Here is a 20,686-nt window from a genome sequence, read left to right on the forward strand (position 1 = left end):
CGCAAGCGAGTCCAAGAGTGGCAAGGAGTGCGAGAGAGAAAGGTATACGAGCGATACCACGTGATACTTCGTCCTCTCTGTCTGTTAAATGATCGACGCATGCGCAGAGAGGACGAACATTACTCGTCTATCTTTCTCTCTCGCACACATCTTGGACACTGTTTTCGAGCCAACATTCCCCCTCCATGTCTATATACTCAAAGGTCGTATAAAACTTTTGACCAGATTGTACTAGAAAGAGACACAGATACCACTTGGAAGCCTCTTTGTCGGATCGCGCAATTAGCGCCAGTGCGCGTTCCTGTATTATTATATTTCAGTGTTCTCTCTGCTTAGGTCCATGAGGGAGATCGCCGGTCCCACCCAAAAAGTCGACGTGGCCGCTCTCACGCTTCTCTCTGGCTGAAAACTTTCTTCTAAACCTGCGTCTCGAAACCCGTCGAAAATCCGTTTGGCTTCACGGCAGAATAGACGCGTGGCGATGTAAATAGCGTGAGTGCCGTCTTGTTAACCCGTGTTCCTTGCTCGTCCAATGGGAGTTAAAAGCATTAAAAAAAAAAAGGATCAGCTGTCAAACTATACGCAGAGCTCCGGTATAGATTCGGATGAATTTACTGTCTAACGCCTAACATTATGAAATAAAATATACAATACTATTTGAAGGGTGTTCGCTACTGAACTAAAGTCGACATGGAGGAGGCTAATATGGACAGATTGATTCCGAAATTGATCTCCGGTACTTACGAAGAATTCTGTAAAAATATTGTTGTGTTTCTAAAAGTTGTAAGTACACACTTTGAAATGACTCATTGTTTGTCAACAAACGTAAAATATTTTTCCCGTTAAGATAAATGTCTATAAAGCTTACAGTTTAAAAAATTTTATTTTATATTTGACATTAAATTATTAGTTTCAAATCATTTTATGTTTACTTGCTTATTTCACAATTCTGTACACTAAATTATTAAGTAAATGTAAATTTTTAATAAAATAATTACCGTTGTTAATCAATTTTTTAACATTTTAATTGATTTATATATTTAGAAGAATATTCCTCTTCTGTGATTATATATAGGTACTTTTAGAAACTAATTCGAACAACTTATACATATTGTGCAATCAATATTTTAGTATGATAAAAAGACCAGTTTTGAAGAGCTGGATAGTACCTGTTTACGAGAGAAGCTATGGAAGAAATTATTTTATTACTTAACAGATTATGTTCGTACAGACCAACATCATCATTGCTTGGCTGCTTTGAGGATACTAAGGTAATTTATGTATCTCGTGAAATAATTGTAACAAAATGCAATCCAGTAAACGGGAAAGGATTAAAATGGATTAAAATTTTTAATTCACGGATTGAAATGGATTGGAAATGAATGTTCTATTTTATAATACGAATATAATACAATGTTTTAAATATAACATTAATATAATATTTTTTGGATAAGATGGATTGAAACAATGCATTTTCTAGTCACAATTTTTAATTGAATAATGTTCATGGTTTATTTTCACGAAAAACTATTTTATTATAAATCATATTTTTTTAAATTTAATTGGATTGAAAAAGTTGCATTACTTATTTAGAATTTTGAATTAACCAATATTCACGATTTACTTTTTAAAGCTGAACTTTTTTTGGATCGAATGACATAGAAAATGTGCTTCATGTGATCCCTATAAATGAATACAAAGGCATTTGGCATTGAAATGGATTCAGATTTTCAAAAATACGCATTTGTGAACGTTGAAATAAATTTTTTTTCAATTTGTTTCAATCCACATTCTCGTTTACTGGGAATATTTCACAATAATGAAAGCAATAATTTATTGAAATTTATCACAAAATTTAACGATTACATAATCATTAAAGAATAATCACTTAGTATTCTGGTACTAAACAAAATATATAATTAAAATGTTATGTATTTATTTCCTACTCATTTATTATTTTACGCATATATACATTTACAATATATTTGTGTGTATACGCTATATTCATATATTCTTTTTTAGCCGCGACAAAACTAACTTAAACGACTTGATTACTGACGATGTAATAAAAATTGTATTACAAAATGCAGGCTTGACAAAAATATGCGAAGGAGAACAGATCACGTGTACAATCGGTAAGAATGACTTTTTAAATACATTTTTTATACACCCATATAAATATAAATGTTGGCTAGAAAATAATTATTATTAATAAATTTTGGATAGATATATAATTTATTTAATGAACTAATATTAAAAATTTAATATAAAATCTGTGAAAGAATCTCGATGCACTTACCTTCTGTGTATACATATATTATATGATTGTTTTCTTTTCTTGCAGTTACAATAGAATCGCTGAAATTGCTGTGCAACTTATTATTTAATAGCGTAAAAGTGCAACAGTCGAAAATATTAATATCTTCTTTGCCTTATCTCATCGATCGGATTAAAAATTATACGAATGATGTTTCTCACGATGTCAAACTATTTGATATGAGATTACTGTTTTTACTCACTGCACTGAATACATCCACGAGAGACATAGTCAAAACGGATTTGTGCGGTGATGTGTGTCTCATTAAAATAATAGAGGAATTTGTAACACGAAATCAGAATAAGGAAATAACTATAATTGAGGTAAAAGATTCAATAGATCGTTTATTAATGTTTTACTCACCTTATATAATATATGTATTTTTGTATTGATCGAAAAATAATTTAAATTTTCTCTTAATCACTTTTAGAGTGAGGAGATAACGATAGTCTGTGAAGTTTTGAAAGTTCTATTTAATTTATATATACACTCGGATGATGTCGGAGTTGAGGACAGAGAGAAATATAAGAACTTAATGTTAATCTTGTATAAATTGTTAACTCTTAAATACTCAGTGCAACAAGATGATCTTGAAAGGTGAGATATCTAATAATTTGCGATATCTAATTGTCACTTTTTAGAAGAAACGTTACGTGTATCATCTCGTTTCAGTCATGTCATCAATCTGTTGACCGTGATACCATATAGCTGTTATACACCAATTATACAAGCCGTTGACCGCATGGATCGCAAAAATGTATACCAAAATATGAATATGAGCGCCATATGCGTTTTAGTTAGATTTTTAGATAAAAGATTAGATTGTAAAACACATTTACTAGAAAACTTTTCTCCAATACTTACTGCGCTGGTCAGACTTGTCAAATCAGAGAGGATTATTCGTAAATACGTAAGATTGCAGGTAAAGTCTTGTAATAAAATTATAAGAAGTAATTATTTTCATAGTATAATAATTAAAATTGTTCGTGAAAAACTTATTCCAACTTAAGGCCCCTGCCTAGTCAGCCACGAACTCTGCGTTGACGGTGGTGACGCTATATCGCGGTAGAAATTAGAAGCTTCTTTGCTTTCTTTTCATATTAGGCTCGTTCTATAATATGTTATATGTCGGTGTGTTAAGTCATAAACCATAATTTTACAAAATATATGTTATACGCCTATGTCGTAAGCAGTAAAAATTATCAATTACAATCGAATGTGAAGAGAATACACGATTTGAAGAGAATAACGGATTTACCATGAAAAGTGTTGACGACGAAATTTTGTCTTGCGTGTCATTTCGTTATTATGTGCTTAAAGTATAAAATGTGACTCGTACACGCCGCGTTAACAATATCACATTATGTGCTTAATTGTGAAAATGTGACTTGTCTCGTATTTATGAAAGTCGAAAAAATGGGTGTAAACTATAGTTATTATCGAATTTTATATGTAAAAGTATCTTTTTCATTCCTTTCAACAGCTGTCGTGAGTTTTCTTTCCTGAATAAGCTTCACTTTACCTGCCTTTTACGACTTTTTACTGACTTTCAAGGGGGAAAAGGATAGTTTATACCCATTTTTACAAGTTTTCTAAAGCGATACTATTTATTAATTTTATCCAAATCCTTTTTATTTAAAAATGGCACTCAAGAAACTTTTATGTTTCATTTCTCGTTGTTTCTCGCTTCTGAGGTCACGAGTCTAATATGGCCGCGGTGAATAGGCAGGGCCCCTAAAGAAAAAAAATTTGAATAGTTCTTAATTTTCTAAAAAAATTGCCCCAAAAAATAATAAAAAGTTCTCATATGAATAATTTTTTAGATTCTACCTCCATTAAAGGATGTCATGAATCGCCCTGAAGAGGGGACCACATTAAGAGCTAAGTTGTGCAAATTACTAACATCGCCTATCACGGAATTGCGCGATCTAGTTGCAGAACTTTTGTTTGTTCTTTGTAAAGAAAATGGTATTTATCTGCCGTATTAAAATATTTTAAGTAGTTCGATTTTATCTATAAAACTAATAGTTTGACATTGTCAATATTATATTTACAGTTAGCCGTATGGTGAAATATACTGGATACGGAAATGCGGCGGGAATGTTTGCCACCAAAGGATTATTAGGGCGTAGCCAGGTGGAAACAGCTTATTCTTCTGAATCGGAAGACAGCGAAACGGAAGAATATCAGAAATATAAAGAACAGTAAGTAATCGGCGAGAAATAGCTATATCCTCTAAGAATGGAATGAGAAAGATCTTTCAAATAAACGGATTTTTTTTATATTTCAAGGATAAACCCGGTAACCGGATGTTTCGAGCATCCCAAGCCAGATCCGCTTGAAGGCATGACGGAGGAGCAAAAGGAATATGAAGCTTTAAAATTAATAAATCTGGTTGATAAATTAACGAGGTGAGTATAGTGTATATTGAGACTTTATTTATTCGTCACAGATCAAAGATATGCGTAAAGATACACAATCATATCGAGATCTAATGCTAAATGAAAGCTGTCGTGTATATATATATAGATATATATATATATATATAGATAACATCATTATGTAAACTAGCAATATATTACTAGCTGCAAATGCCATAATGATAATATATATATTTTCCTATGTATAAAAAAATATATCGAGATAACATCGTTGCTTAGAGAGGGAGTCGTGCGTCCTTGCCGCATCGGCGACGATGGGAAGCCAGAACCGATAGAACACGTTCTCGAGCTGCAGAACGAGTTATCGAAACAGCAGTACGGCAGAGAGGACTCAGACTCCGAATAATATGTTATATATCTCCAAAATACAGGACGATCTGTATATGTATATATATAAATGTATCTTTCCGAATAAAGATATTCGAGTCGAAAATTTTCCTCTGTCGTTAGGCCCGCACCAAACTATCGCTTGTATTAGGTAAATATCAGTAACAATTGCTAAAAATTACATAAAATATATGCAAATATAAATATGTGAGAATATCGTATAAAAAAACTCCGAGTTAAAAAATCCAAGTCGTTTTTCGCACAAATGAAATGTCGCGTCCGAGGTGATTAACAGAGAATAAAAAGAATTTGATATTCAGTTGATTACTTTATTGAAAAAGAACAAAGAACAACATTACAAATTAAACAATTGGCAGGAAATAAAAAATATATAACAGTTTCCAAAATCACATGAAATATTTAAACATTACAATTTTGGTAAAATGTGTTATGTGCTTTGTGAGCATCACAATATATTATTATTGCATTGCAGCCTATGCGCAGACAAGAATGTATACCTCTACACGTTTCAAATATAACTGCATAGTGATATCATTTGAGAATATCTTAGTATAGGACAGTACATATGAATTGACAGGTAATGGCAAATTGAGTTGATATGATGAAGCAATGTACGATCAACAAAGAACATTTATTTCCTTTTCTTTTTCATTTAAGGCTAAATTTGTCCATCCTATAATAAAATATTTTCAATATAATACATTTGACAAATATATAAGTAGCAAATGTTCCGTATCTTTAATTATGTAATACAGTATGTAGATTAAAATATTTTTTTTCTTTTTTGTAAAAGTGTATATAGATGTGTATACGTATAATACCATAAATTTGAATATTTTTATATAAAAACGAAACTAAAATTTGGTACAAGATAGAAAAAAAGCTGATTTGCAGTAAATAAAAAGAAAAAAAAAATAATAGAAGAGAGTTTAGATCTGTGTTACAGATATTTCGGGGACTAGTCTTGACAAACTTTGGAAGATTAAAAATCGTAAAACTCGTAAACTAAGAGAGATATATAGATACGTATTTGAAATACTTCGAAATTCAAGTAATCCGATAAAGGGGGCAGGGGGGGGAGGGGAATAGAGGGGAGGGCGATGGGCGGGAGTGTTTTTTAATACAAAGGCTGAGTAGTCTCAAAGGGAACTGATTTGTGTACACAGTCGATCTCTGGACGTGTATAACTCTAAATAATACGTTACATTACAAGATGACCATGCTCCTTGGCATCCCATTAGCATATAAAAAATATATTGGTATACACGCTTTCCATATTGCATTACAATTTACCTTCTTTTTTTTTTCTTCGTCAGTTGTACTATTCTTATACAGTTTACATTTTGAAGTGTAAGTGATGTCGGAACATTCATTAAGATCTTTTCCTTTTTTTTCTTTTATTCCCCAGAAATAGAGCTCGTTCTATGCAAAATACCAATGGAGGTCTCAGGAAAACATGGTTTACACACAGTAATCCGCATTATCGATTCACAGGACAGCAGTTACGATATTTGTAATGTGTACAACATAGGTTCAGAATCGTTCAGAAAGTTCATTTTCAGATATACATAGTACATGTTATTTAACGTGTTATTTAGATAGATTCGAGAGAAACGACACTAGAGCTAATTTTGCGTAGAGAAACGTGACGGAGCCCCAGGCTTTAACTTTCGGTAAAGCACAACCCGCTCGATGTAGACGAGATAGAGACGCTTAATTTTTTCGATCTATGCGATCGCGCAAGCTTGCAAATGAGCTGTTTATGAGCTGTGTAAGAAGCTTTACGGATCCAAATGTCGCTTTACCGTAAAGAGTTTCTCTCAGTCAGCCTCGCGATCACTACTTAAAAGTAAGTGGAAACACGGAGATCACCGAACGGATATATTCGAGGGTATGCTGCTACTCGACAGGTTGACTCGCTCTTCAGCATACCGGGTATTTTGGAATGCAACTGTATTGTAACGCGGTTTCTTTTTTTTTTTTTTTTTTAGTGGTCAATTTGATATGTAAACAAAGTACCTCCAAAAAGGAACGTGTGTGGTAATATCCAAAAATAAATATTACACGTGTATATAGGGCGACGGCGAAAGCGTTTTCCTTTTTACCCTTTCTCTCAGCCTGTTAAGTATTACATCGAGTAAACTAATGCAAAATAAATAAAGCTAGTGCTGTTGAGGAATGGAACCAAGTAACAGTATATACGCCATTAACATGCCTTTTTCGCGTTACTTACTCCCTAAAGATAGAATATATATATTTATATATATATATATATATATATATTAAATATTTGTACTTTAACTGACTAAGCAAGGATTTAATCGTAATTTTTTTGTCTTCTTACTCTAAGAACTTCGACACCCGCGCGCGACGCGAACTTAAAAAGAAAAAAAGAGACGAATAAAATAAACTTATAAGGAATAAAACAAATCGTAAGCAATAATATTACATACATGTTATATAAATACTCTGATTAGTCTGTTTTGGCACTAAAGAATTTAATTTTCTCTATCCCATACGAGGTGACAGATAAAATGATCGATTTGGAATGCAGTAAAGGTTAAATCGTTAAAGGTAGAATCAACATCAATACTCGTTACGAACTAATCGCTTTTTTTCTGCCTTTTCCCCACGAGAGGTAGTATGACAAGCTGTATAGAATTCCTTGTCATCCCACCTCAGATTGAGTATTTGAAACAAAGGAAAAAAATATATATATATTGGCAACAAAAACGTAAAAATTAAAGCGAAGACAATAAACGTGTGTGTATGTGTGTATCTGAAAAGAACACAATTAAAATGAAATTAATTGTATAATAGAAACCGACTGATAACGTTTTTTTTCTCTTATCCCTTCGAATAAGATGCAACTGTGACGAGAAATTCGTAAAACCAATTAAACAAAACAATATATAAATAATAATATAAATACGTTTGAGAGCAATTCCGTTTTCGCGGATTGCTCGAATAAAAAAAAAACGTAATAAAGATCAAAATATGTATAGCAAGCTCGTACCACGTATTCCCCGGCCATATCTCTAGCCGCGGAAAAAAATGATCTAATGTTATCCAAATAAGTACGCTATAATAGCGTCGGAAACAGCCAATCGAACACATAATGCTTGCGTAAAGGTAAAAATTATATATATGTATATATAAGACGATGTATACGAGCGAGTAAGGAATAAAAATATTGTTACAAAAATAACGCGGAACGCTTACACATAATGAGCTTACGGCTTTTTCTTTCCCCTTTCCTTTTTGATCATATATAGATTGTTACCCTCTCTCTCTTCCTCTCTTGTATAAGTTCAAATTATGCTGAAGGCATGAGAAAGTAAGAATTAATTCACGGATCCTTCAGTGTATAAGCCATGTCCAGTAAAATGATGTGGAGCTGTTGAATTACAAAAGCGCAATTCGCAAGATAAATCTTTTCGTTTAACGCTTTTTTTTTTCTCCATTCGTAACCCAGCTATATAATGTTAATTGGCCATGCCCTAATCAATATAGCAAAGTCATACTCTTTTTTTTTTCTTTAGGATTCTAGGAAGACTATGATTAACCGTAGGCTAGAATTCAGTTTATGTCGTGTGTCATGTTAGTCCTATTATTTATATAATTGTAGCTGTCTCGTTAATGCTCGTGAACATTCGCAGTAAATTCTTATTGTATAATATATGCGACTCTTTTCTTTTTTTTTTCTTCTTCCTCTTTTGAAAATCAGGAACATATTCGTGTGTGTGATATATAGCAACGACTCCTCATCGGATACACGACATATTTTACGATTGACAAATATTATGTCTCTTAAAATTCACGCGAAATTAGAAACGGAACGGTCCGAGGCGCTTCCCAATTGTCTTCCTCGTGTTGCCAAGTATTGTAAAGCTTGTGGAAAAGAAAAAAAACGGTTTCGAGAGCAATTTTGCACCGGAAAACGAAAAGATAATCACGCGATAACTCCGATTTTATAAAATAAAATCAGGTGACAACTCTACAATTATCAGAAGGAAATGGAAAATCGTAATTTTTAACTTCACGGCAAACGCAAAATCGAAGATTCGACCGTAATAATATGTATGTAAATTCAAATAATTCTGTTCGAAATTATGTCGGAGAACCTGTGGCACCCAAAAAGGCCTTGGAAGTTGTATAGCAATAAAAATAGTACTGCTAAAAGTAATACACACAGAACCTATCCCATGCTCGAAATACGATCTTCGATTTACACTGTCAGTTGTAAAACTGTTTAGTGTGGATAGTTATGAGAGCTTTTTAATATTAGTTTAACAATGTAAGCAAAGTTTTTATCTATTACGTACAGAGTGACTATATAATTCTATACATATTAGGATAATAAGACTTTTGAGATTGTAAAAATCATCAAAAAATCTATCACAATTACCATTTACGTAACAAGTAATTCTCGTTCTTTTTTTTATATATTATTGTTGTAATTTAAACATCAAGGCAAATAAGGGGTGAATTTCAACAGTGGCCTAAATTAGCCAAGTAGTCTTCCACAGAGATAAAAATATGTAAAGAGTAAATCTATACTAAAATATTCAAGTATATATAAGGTGAGCGTAATATAATAATTTTGTGAGGTAAAAGACCCTCTCGTTAATGGTCATTCATTCGTTACACTATGAGTTTTTTTTCTTTTAATATGACTGGCAAAAATTTTGCAACATGTTCTCTCTTTATTTTGAATATCTTCTTTTTTTTTTTAAATATATTTAACGCGTATCATCAGAGACGATTGATGGCCCGCTCTGCACCAGGCGTTATTGTGCTTGTAAAAACACCTTGCAGGCGCGGCACCAACGCGGTATCTCACATTGATACACTTCTAATCAATATTTACCTAGCAACAACATCAGAGACTCTTTAAGGACACAACTTATCCTGACGATACTATTATCACAGGCATTATTTATATAACTCTGCTAACCATGACTATTAAATATTTCAGAATTAGTTTTTCTTTTCTTTTTTTCCTTTTTATATATAAAATTAAAACTTCTAACATTATACGAGAGATGAGTACGACTGATTAGCTTAGGTGTATGTATGTAGGCTTCGTGCAATTTACTACAAATGCCGATGTTACGCGCGAACTTTAAAATAGCCTCCTAGTACTGTCCTTTTTTTTTGTGTTTCTCGTTCGTCTAAATTTTTGTTTTTCACTTGCTTTCACACGAGTAATGAAACCAGACATTATCGATATAATTTCTTGTATGCAAACGAATTTGATAAAGCTAGTCAAGTATAAATATATATATACATATACATATATATATATTTATATTTATATATATTATATATGTATATATGGATGTGCTACCTAGCATTTGGTATGGCAAGATAGTATTTGTTAATTAAACGTTATTGTAGATAATGTAAGGTAACACAGTGTAGCAATCTGCCAAATATCCGATGTATATGTTGTATACACATTGCATTTTAGTTCAATCAAATCTTAAGGCTGATCATGTAAACAACCCTAAAAAATATGTGTATTTCTATATATGTATGTGTCTTATGTGGTTTTCATCTTTTTCATGTATCATGTTAATATATACATAAATAGAGGTTGTTTAGCAAACTGTACGTTATTTTCCCTTTTTTTTATACATAGATAAAGTATCGTCCCTATATGATATACCGGTGGTATATATTATGTACTTACGAATCTTATATAATATATTACACGAAATCGCTCCCCTGCATTGTAAAAAATGCGCGGGAACGATTTCTGTAATTTTATAACAAATACATTTACATGGTATGGATACATTATTCACTAGCACCACGAACCAATAATTCACACACGCATATATATCATATTCATATGGTGGACCATAATAAAGCATCCTGAGTAAATATTGTAACCATTATGTGTCTCGTCTAATTTTAACAATGCACAAATGGGATCTACTCGTTTGTCTCGTAAGTGTAAATAATTATTTCACCTTTTTTTTTACGCTCAAAGTATCTTTTTCTGTACGACACTTTTTATATAAGATATTAAATGTTTGATTTTCAACATACCATAATCTATTCCTTGCACATTAACGTTGTTTTTATATTATGTTCTCAACTATCATTTTCAAACGCGCAGAAAGAAAATCAGGAACATAGCTCTTGTTAAGCTTCGTGCCTGCTGCAATGAGGAGTATTGTTTCATTCTCTTCTTTAGAAATACGATATGATAAGAGCAGGAAGTACTACCAACTACCTCGCAGCATGCAACGTTCTTTTTTTTTATCTTTTTTTTTCAGTTTAAGCGAAAATTTTTGATCCTCTCGTCGTGAAATTTATCCTTGCCGAGTTTAACTAGTTACTTAGAAGCTCTCTTAAAGGAAAACTTTTTAAACGTAATCTGTGCACTTATATGCATCTTGAAGCATCAGTTAGGACTAAGAAGACAAACATCCTTGATTAATAAAAAATCAGGACGAGAACGTCTTGTTCCGAGCACAAATCGAAACCAGTGTATAGAAAGTGCTCGTCGGAGACTAGAATAATTTGATTTATAAACATACTTAAAATACTGACATGTCAAAAATGATGTACAACAACCAATTTTGACGGAAGGCCATTATAAATTGCTTTCTCTACTACAAGCGATCCAACTGGCTTGGTTGGTTGCTTACTGGTTGATATAGCTTACTGCTTCTCTCTCTTTATAACTGGTTCCACTTAGTTAATTTAATTTACTTTGGCAGTTTACCAAAATGCAAATTGCTAAGTTACTATTATACTGTTTGGTCGGAGACGTACATTACCTTTCTGCATTTTTTTTTGTTTTCAACATTTGTTACTTTCATAAAACGGGGACGCATTATATTTTTACAACTATTAAAGCTGCATGCTGCATTTGTTTCTATTGCTTCGATAGGCCCAATATTCAAACGTAATGCCTTGGGCATGCCTTTTCCATCTTTCGTTGAGAGCAGTTTTCCAAAGAAGTTTCCACTTGCAGGAGGAAGTTATAACATACTTACTCGTCTGATGCCACTTCACAATATATAAAGAGTGTTTAATACAAGGACATGGTGGTTGTTTTTGGCCAGTGTTACAATATATCCTTCCGAGGTTATTTTCAAGCCACAACATCGAGACACCTGTAAGGTACAACATTTAAAAGTATTATTATTTATTCATTATATTTATAAGAAAAGCAAAATTCATTATATTTATAAGAATTTCAGTAAAAAAAATTGATTCAGCGAGATAAAATAGAATATAAAATATCTCATAAAAATTTAATATTGAGTTTTATCTTGACCAGTACAACAGTTTATTATTACTGGCAATTAGATCCATATGAATGATAACGTATGTATGTAAAATAAAAATAAAGAATATGGAATGACGCGTGGCTCAGTGTAAGAGTGATCAATTCATAATCGATGGATCTTACGTTCCGATTGTTATTAGCGATATTATCCCATATACGTCTCGGTTTTTATAATTTATTATTATATGATTGGAAAGTGATAATTCACATTTCCGAAATTCATATACTTTATTTATATAAAATAACGTGTATGTATTTAAGATTAATATATAACTATACTCTACCTTTACATATGGACATTCAAACTCTGATATTAAAGAGCCGGCTCTGGAGAAGACAGCTACATGGAAACGATTACCATGTGAATCTCCAATTAATACATCTCCTGCATCGCTAATATCAATCCCGTTCGGGAAGTTTGTTACATTCTCACAGCCAATGCGACGCAGGAATTTACCCTCTTCATTGAACACCACAACACAATGTCCTTTGAAGTCGCAAACAAAATATTCTTTGCCTAAAAATTTGTATAAAATTCGTATACTTATTAATTGTATATTTATTAATATATAATTTGATTATCAATATTATAAATTATAGTCTGTCCATGTTATTGACGAGTATAATAATTTTATTGTGGTAGAATACTAAGAACGGAAAAAGTCGTACTTACCACTGATAGCGATATCACTCGGTTCTCTCATATAGTCACTACAATCAAACCACCTCAAAAGGTCTCCTGTATCACTGATTACGAACACAGTTGGCGACACACTGTCAACAGCCACAATATGACCTTGGCTGGTAACAGCTAGGCCAGCTACGATATCGATGTAACGAATAGCGATCTTCTTTATAAAGTGGCCATTCTTCGTAAATATTTGCATTCGGGATCGTTCATTTCCACGATCGCATACAACAAATTTGCCGTTATTTCTCATAACGGCTACTTTCCTAGGATACCATAATTGCCCTTCTTCTTTACCAGGAACACCGAATTGAAATTTGAAGGTACCAGTCTTATCAAAAATCTAGAATCAACATACATCAGATTTATATGAAATCTTATACATTATGTACAATCTTTTTCTATAATAAAATAATCAATATCACGTACGATTGCTAGCGCATATATCATTAATGGAGTATATACCTGAATTCTATGATTATTTGTGTCTGCGACGATAATATCCTCATCAGTCCCCAGACAGAATCCATGAGGCGAATTAAATTGCCCTTTACTGGGTCCTAATTGTCCAAACTTGCTTCGGATATGCATAGGCGTTAATTTTGTATTCTGGGTTCTTGAATGAGCAGGATAATTCCCTGTTCCTGATCCGGTTACGTGATTGGCAACAGTATTTCCTACTACTACAGGCATATTATGCATAGAATCACCTATTAAGTCATCTAAAAATAAAACATCAATATTGATAAACGTATGCAGTGTAACATTAAGAAAAACTATTTTCTCTTGATTCTTTTGCTTAAAATATAATAACTTTGTAAAATGTGTACAAGATAAGCAAAAAATAATGGGCCAAAGACGAGCAAATAAAATTAATGGATGTTCAATAATTTATTTCTTCAAGCAATATATCACGATACTAGTTTCAGCCTGACTAGGCCTTTTTCAATCGCATAGGATCTAAATTACAATCTACAATTAATAAATTAACATATTATAAAACATAACGCACGCCGTCAATAATTATAAAAATAACGCTGTCGAAAAATCCCGCATGACAAAGAATATGTATCAGTCCAGTTTTTATAATTATCGATGGCGTGCGTTATATTTTATATGTGTTAATTTATTAATTGTAGATTGTAATTTAGATCCTATGCGATTGAAAAAGGCCTAGTCAGGCTGAAACTAGTATCGCGATATATTGCTTGAAGAAATAAATTATTGAACATCCATTAATTTTATTTGCTCATCTTTGGCCCATTATTTTTTGTGTTATTATTGTATCGAACGGAATTTTTTAATATATTTTTAAAGATAAGCAAAATTTGCATTTTTTTTCTCTCGAGTATAATAGTGTAATACAAAAATAATCTCACCAGCACCCTGTGAAAGTATCGGCGAAGTAGAAGAGGACAATGATTGAAATCCTCCATTTAATAGACTATTGGCAGCCAAAGAACCCAGATTTGGGGCGTCCACAATGGCTGGCGAAGGTCCACGTCCCAATACCAAGCCACCACTACCGTTAATAGTAGTATTTCCAAGATCTGTATCGAAGCAATAAATGAAGTGATAGTAGAAATAATACATAAAGTTTCGATAATTTTTTCGATAGTCTCGATATTGATAATTCTCCACTATCATATCAATATTTCAGGAAATAAATACTACATATACTTATATTTATAATACGAGCATTATTATTTTCTTTCAAATTACACTTTAAAATAAAATAGAGGCGATACTAAATCCGATTCTAATTTTGCATCCGTCAAAAGTTGTTCTACATCTCGTAAATTCAAATATCAAGAATTTAGCGCTTGAAAATCAAATTTGCAATTCAGTTTAATGTATCTGTTAAATTATAATTTTCTGAAGAATACATTTTAATTCAAATTTGCATTACCTCCTGTCAAAACATATTTTAAAGTATTATTAAAAACAAAGTAATATAATCGCGCAAAGATTTCTAATTTTAATGAAAGTAACATACAAAAATAATTGACAGTATACAATAAAAATAAAACATTATACAGCATCAAAATGCTATAAATTGTAAAATATCTATAAAAAAAAACTTAAAAGCATGAACCAATAGTTCTTAAGATACCTGTGAATTTGTGGGAAAATCGGGAAATGTATGGGATTATGTCTGGAAGAAATAAGAGGGAAGGACATATTGATATTATTAGAGCAAGTTTAAAAATCTTTAATGTTATATTTCTTACCTTGATTACCAAGAGTATTCCCTAATTTTGCAAGAGCTTGCAAATTAGTAATGGCATGGCTCGTAGAATTTAGGTCTCCAGCAAATAAATCTGCCAAAGTGAAGGACGGAGTTGGACTAGGATTCGAGCTAGGTCCAACTACACCGGTGTCGCCCACCATCTCTACCTTCTCCGCTAAACTGGCCAGCTGTTGTAGATTGTACTCTTGAATGCTAGTCAATCCGTGGATAGGAACCGACCCTGGTGGAAGAGGTACGGGCGGTGGTGGAGGCGGGATATTTTGAGGACTCGAGTTCGGTGGAATAATGAATGAAGGTTCACCTTCGAAGGAGGATTGCATAGATGTGGGAAGTGAAATGGGAGAGCTTGTGCTGATGGAACTTGGACAACCCATTGAGGTGGTATGAACTATTTGCTGATTTGTAGAGACACCCGATACTGTTGAGATTGGTTCAAGATGAGTTTTCACCTCCAGCGTACTTTCAGTATTAAATTTGCCAAATACTTCCTGCAATAAAAAAAATTGTCCACACAACAAGCTCATTATATGTAACTAAATAAAAGGATATATAATTATATAAAAAATGTATTATTTGATTACGCATATTTACCTTCATAGTTTTCTCAAACTGATTATAGTCGGTTTGAAATTCGATAGAGAATGTTACATTGTGTTTTGGTGTGTTTTTTATTAAATTCATCAATTGCGCTCCTACAATACGCCGAAGTGCCAAGATTTCCACTGCATCGCCATGTTCTAGTAATCTCGAGGTGAAACGACAAGCGTCTTCTATTTTTTCTGCAGTCTTTTCAACACTGCAACAAAATTTCAAACATAGCAGAATGTGTTCATAAGTGTTTTCATAAAAAGAATAAATGCCTTTTTATTAACAGTTTTATTTTCAACAAATGCCAAAAATCACGTTCTATTTGTATGTACTTTCTAGTATTCTCTTTTTTTAAAATCATCTTCGTTTTTATAACATAAACAATTAATGATTAAATAAACAATTAAATATGTATACCTATGAAAAGCGTCCATAATTTCCAGTTCTCTATTTGAATGCAATTTCTCGAGCTCAGTTAACGCATTATCTTTACATTTCTCTAAAATGGCCTTGTAACTTTGAAAAGTCTCCGTGATTAAATCTTTTGCTTGATCATGTTGTACTTGCAGCTCACTAAGTGCATTTTCTAGTTGTATTGTAACCTGATCGCATTCAGCAATTTTTGCTTTACTTTCAGTCATCAGGTTAATTATTTCTTCCTTCTGTCGTGGTTCTGCATCTGTCAGTCGTTCGTATTGATGTTCTGGTGCTTTGTGTTCCACAAGCAAACACTCATTGCAAATAGGTTCCTGATCACACAATTAAACACATCTTACTTAACATTCTTATCAAAAATTCTTTTTACCTGATAAATTAAATTTTCTCTTTTTAAAGATAATTACTTTTGTTTTAAATAATTACATATATACAAATTAGTTTTATTAAAAATAAAATTGATGTTAACTTTTTTCTACATGTACGAAAAAAAAAAAACCTTTTAGTCTTCAAGTAATATACATAGAATTGAGTATAATTTTATGTATTCCAAAATTATTGTGAAAAGCTATTACTGTAATTTATATTACAATGCATTAATGGTATTATTATCTTGTGTATGTATAAATGTAGCAATGGTAAGCTTGATTTTTGTGACTTCTTAAAATATGTTAAGAAATACCAAACGACGTAATTATCAAAAAATGATCAGAAAATCGTTCACTTTCCACTTACCTGGCACGTATGACAGTAGAACTTCATATTCTCAGCAGGATGACATTCGCAAAAGATCGGCTTGTGTATTGGGATAGCTTCGTTGGATTGCTTCAAATCTTCAAAGGCAACTACTTTGTGATGCTCGAAGCAGCGCATGAATTGATGCGCCGTGTTGCAATTTGGGCACAGGAAATTGGCGCAATCCGAGCAACGCGCCACAGCGCTCTCTTTGGCCTTGCAGGAGGTACACAGTACTGCCATGCTCTCGATGGCGGACATATCCAATATATTGGTGAGAACATAGTCGCACGTAAGCGACGCGGCGCCCTTAGAACTAACGGAAGTCTCTTGATGGCATACGGGGCAGCTTATAACCGAGCCCACCTTGGAGTCCCCGGCCTCGTCCATGAGCAGCTTGTCCAGGCAGGCCTCGCAGAAGACATGCAGGCAGGAGAGCACCCGGGGCGAGCACAGCTTGCTCATGCAGAGGGCGCAGCCCTGATTGCTGGCCTCCCCGTTGCCGCACGCCATCTCCTCCAGGGCATCGCCGGGATTGCCGCCGTTGTTGTAGCCGCCGACGGAATTGACGTTACTCCGGTCGCCGAATATGTCGCCGCCGTCGATCTCCTCGGTGCCAGCGGCGACGACGATGCCGCCGTTGCTGCTGCCGCTGTCACTGCTGCCACCGCCGCCGCTCACGCCGCTGCCGTTCGTCACCGTCGGCACCGAGGTGGCTCCGGACGGAACGGCCACCGTGGACGATGCCATCCTGCGACGATGCCGTCCGCGCGCGATTTACAAGACGGGAGGGAGGAGGGGGGTAGGAGGGGGATGTCCTCGATGTCCTCCGACCGTACTTCCCGTATCTCTCTCACGCCTGTGGACCCGTCTCAGATTGTCGCGGCGTTGGGGGGGTGGGGGAGGGGAGGGGAATTCTCTGCTTCCCGCTCGCTACCTCAATTTACTTCTCCGCTTCCGCACCTCTTCCCTCCTCTTCTCACCTCCGCGGGCTCCGCGTCCAGTCGGGAATGCACGAGGATGCCAGACACCGCGAAGATTCTTTGATTCTCTCACGAAGCGCGCGACGCTCGAAACATCGTACTGTCGACACGCTCGTCCGCGCGAGAAACAAAACACGAAGACCAAGATCGCCACCACAAGCTGGACGCGCAGGCTGGCCGCTGGCGCTTGGCTCCCTGGCTGGCTCTGATCCTCGTCGCGCGCGCCAATGATGACGGGGGAGGGGGGAGGTACGACTGGGCCGCGCACCAGGAAAACGACGCGGGAAACGTATGTATGTGCGCGCGCGCACTCGCGTTGAAGAGAAAAAAAAGGGAAAAGAAGATCCCTCGGTTCCTTCTCGCGAGCCTCGGATCCGTATGAGCGTCCACACACACACACACACACACACGCGCGCGCGCGCGCGTCGCACGGATTGCGTTCGTGTGATATATATATAATATATTATATATATGTGTGTATATGCGCGCGCGACTAACGGTTTGTCGCGTCGATATATATGTGTGTATATATATATATCACGCAATTTCTTATCTCGATAGCGCGCCTCGAGCCACGGGAATATATATCACGGGGATCGTACAGCTGTCGGCTTACCGTCGATTCCGCGCGTTCTACGTGCGTTTTTATTTACATCACGTCACTGGCCCATGCGCAGCGCCGAATCGAACCGTCACTCGTCCCCTTCGTCCGTCGGTAGAGCGCTTGAAACTTTCCCCCCCGGACTCCGGGTTGCGCTCAACGCTGCCGCAGCTCACGTATCGGGAGAACGCTCGTGGACATATTACGTCAGCGACGTTCCGTGGTGCGCGCGGGATCTCCTTCTCTTCACGTACGGCGACGATTGTAGCTCGGTCCCGTTATCGACGCCTCGGCCGCCGAGTATTTCGCAGTTCTTCATACGTGGAACAAACGAATAAATCATTCGAACCGAGAAGAGCTCATCCCCTCGATGCGGAAGCCGTCGGGCGTTCGACGTTGAGATGGGAAACTCACGCCGGGATTATTCGCACGATTCACGAATCTCGGCGTGCCGCGCGACATGGGTCGCGCGGCACCGATCAATCGGCGTCCTCCTCTCTCGCGGGGAGGCGCGAGCTGATTGGTTGTCTGCTGACTTCTCGTGGCTGTCGACGAATTGAAAGCAGCTCAATTGCCGCAGAACGAGGCGCCATACTTAAATATTACACATTGCCATATAAAACATAATTGGCGCATTCGGAGTACAGAACGTGATACTTTGTACTAAAAAGAACAACTTTTTTCTTTAGCAAATTTTGATCTGACAAGTAATTTTGGCAGAAGAGCTAGTTAAAGTTAACAAATAATCGCTCTTGTCCATGCGGCGCTCAGGGTCGGCGCGCGCTCCTCCATTCCCTTGTTCCTAATCCTTGGCTAATATTTACAAGTAATGTTTTAAAATACTAATACGGCTCTGTTATAATTAGTTTACAACATTTTAAGACTGTGTTTAAGACAGTCTTAAATATTAAGAGGATGCTAAAAGGTCGGCCAAATTTGTACGAAGTCGATAAAGCAGACGCTTCAGTGTCAGTGGTATTTCTAAATAAACTTCTTACAATATCTTTTGATCTCACTCAAATACGTGGATTGTCCTTATCTAACTTATTAAAGTGCCATCTTGAAAAATCTCTCTTGAAAAATCAGACACTTACTGCAGGTAGACGCAATTTTTGCTGCCTTTACATTAGCTAAGCGTGCGAATTACCATAAATTGCAGTTGGAACGATATAAGCTTTTAATTTCTAAGCTTTCAATCGTAGCTCAAAAGGTCTTGTATTATTTGTTTCTGTAATCCGAAGGAGGCGAGCTACTTATTTTGTATGTACGTATGAGCTACAGAACTTTTATACCAATAAAATGTTTACGTCAGGTGATAGGTTATGATTGCTATACGACCCGAAAAAAGATAATTTTTTAATTTTTTGTCGTTTTTATTACAAAAAAATAGCTCGCCCCATTACATTTTATGTCTATTTCAATCCCTGTAAAAGCGATTTTAATTCCGTTCAGTATTTTCGAAGTTATCGTTCCAACTGCAATTGTCGGTAATTCCCGACCTTTCAGCATCCTCTTAAGAATCAATTATAAATATAATTATTATCAATTATTATAATAACGATAACTTCGAAAATACTGAACGGAATTAAAATCGCTTTTACAGGATTGAAATAGACATAAAATGTAATGGGGCGAGCTATTTTTTTGTAATAAAAACGACAAAAAATTAAAAAATTATCTTTTTTCGGGTCGTATAGCAATCATAACCTATCACCTGACGTAAACATTTTATTGGTATAAAAGTTCTGTAGCTCATACGTACATACAAAATAAGTAGCTCGCCTCCTTCGGATTACAGAAACAAATAATACAAGACCTTTTGAGCTACGATTGAAAGCTTAGAAATTATAAAAGCTTATCGTTCCAACTGCAATTTATGGTAATTCGCACGCTTAGCTAATGTAAAGGCAGCAAAAATTGCGTCTACCAGTAAGTGCCTGATTTTTCAAGAGAGATTTTTCAAGATGGCACTTTAATAAGTTAGATAAGG

General features: G+C 35.1%; 2 protein-coding genes across 3 annotated transcripts; one reads left to right on the forward strand and one right to left on the reverse strand.

Moving 5' to 3' along the window:
- The first annotated feature begins 349 nt into the window (after nucleotides 1-349).
- Nucleotides 350-5,191, forward strand: LOC105451459 (synembryn-A). 2 transcript variants are annotated; one of them, XM_011691910.1, is made up of 11 exons: nucleotides 350-492; nucleotides 664-783; nucleotides 1,132-1,271; nucleotides 2,023-2,135; nucleotides 2,345-2,640; nucleotides 2,748-2,914; nucleotides 2,990-3,239; nucleotides 4,141-4,285; nucleotides 4,374-4,521; nucleotides 4,609-4,728; nucleotides 4,978-5,191. In XM_011691910.1, the coding sequence occupies exons 2-11, from the start codon at nucleotides 691-693 to the stop codon at nucleotides 5,102-5,104; spliced, it is 1,599 nt and encodes a 532-aa protein (XP_011690212.1). In that variant the 5' UTR covers nucleotides 350-492; nucleotides 664-690; the 3' UTR covers nucleotides 5,105-5,191. The 2 variants fall into 2 exon arrangements, with proteins under 2 accessions (XP_011690212.1, XP_011690211.1); XM_011691909.1 differs by lacking the exon at nucleotides 350-492 and having other exon boundaries at nucleotides 507-783.
- A 2,832-nt stretch (nucleotides 5,192-8,023) lies between these two features.
- LOC105451460 (brain tumor protein-like) lies at nucleotides 8,024-17,862 on the reverse strand. Its single transcript, XM_011691912.1, has 9 exons — nucleotides 17,113-17,862; nucleotides 16,360-16,691; nucleotides 15,946-16,150; nucleotides 15,335-15,842; nucleotides 14,483-14,653; nucleotides 13,569-13,825; nucleotides 13,089-13,446; nucleotides 12,700-12,932; nucleotides 8,024-12,239 (listed from the first exon to the last, which is right to left on the reverse strand). The coding sequence occupies exons 1-9, from the start codon at nucleotides 17,860-17,862 to the stop codon at nucleotides 12,135-12,137; spliced, it is 2,919 nt and encodes a 972-aa protein (XP_011690214.1). The 3' UTR covers nucleotides 8,024-12,134.
- Nucleotides 17,863-20,686: the final 2,824 nt, after the last annotated feature.

The sequence above is a fragment of the Wasmannia auropunctata genome, unplaced genomic scaffold (assembly GCF_000956235.1).
Source record: "Wasmannia auropunctata unplaced genomic scaffold, wasmannia.A_1.0 LD336051.1, whole genome shotgun sequence".
Taxonomy (NCBI): domain Eukaryota; kingdom Metazoa; phylum Arthropoda; class Insecta; order Hymenoptera; family Formicidae; genus Wasmannia; species Wasmannia auropunctata.

Coding starts and splice junctions, on each gene's coding strand:
- LOC105451459 (XM_011691910.1), top strand. CDS start 691: ATGGAGGAGGCTAATATGGACAGATTGATTCCGAAATTGATCTCCGGT. Junction 784..1,131: donor TTGTTGTGTTTCTAAAAGTT/GTAAGTACACAC, acceptor TCAATATTTTAG/TATGATAAAAAGACCAGTTT. Junction 1,272..2,022: donor GCTGCTTTGAGGATACTAAG/GTAATTTATGTA, acceptor ATTCTTTTTTAG/CCGCGACAAAACTAACTTAA.
- LOC105451460 (XM_011691912.1), bottom strand. CDS start 17,862: ATGGCATCGTCCACGGTGGCCGTTCCGTCCGGAGCCACCTCGGTGCCG. Junction 16,692..17,112: donor TCTACTGTCATACGTGCCAG/GTAAGTGGAAAG, acceptor TTGTGTGATCAG/GAACCTATTTGCAATGAGTG. Junction 13,826..14,482: donor GATACTTTCACAGGGTGCTG/GTGAGATTATTT, acceptor TTTTATTTTTAG/ATGACTTAATAGGTGATTCT.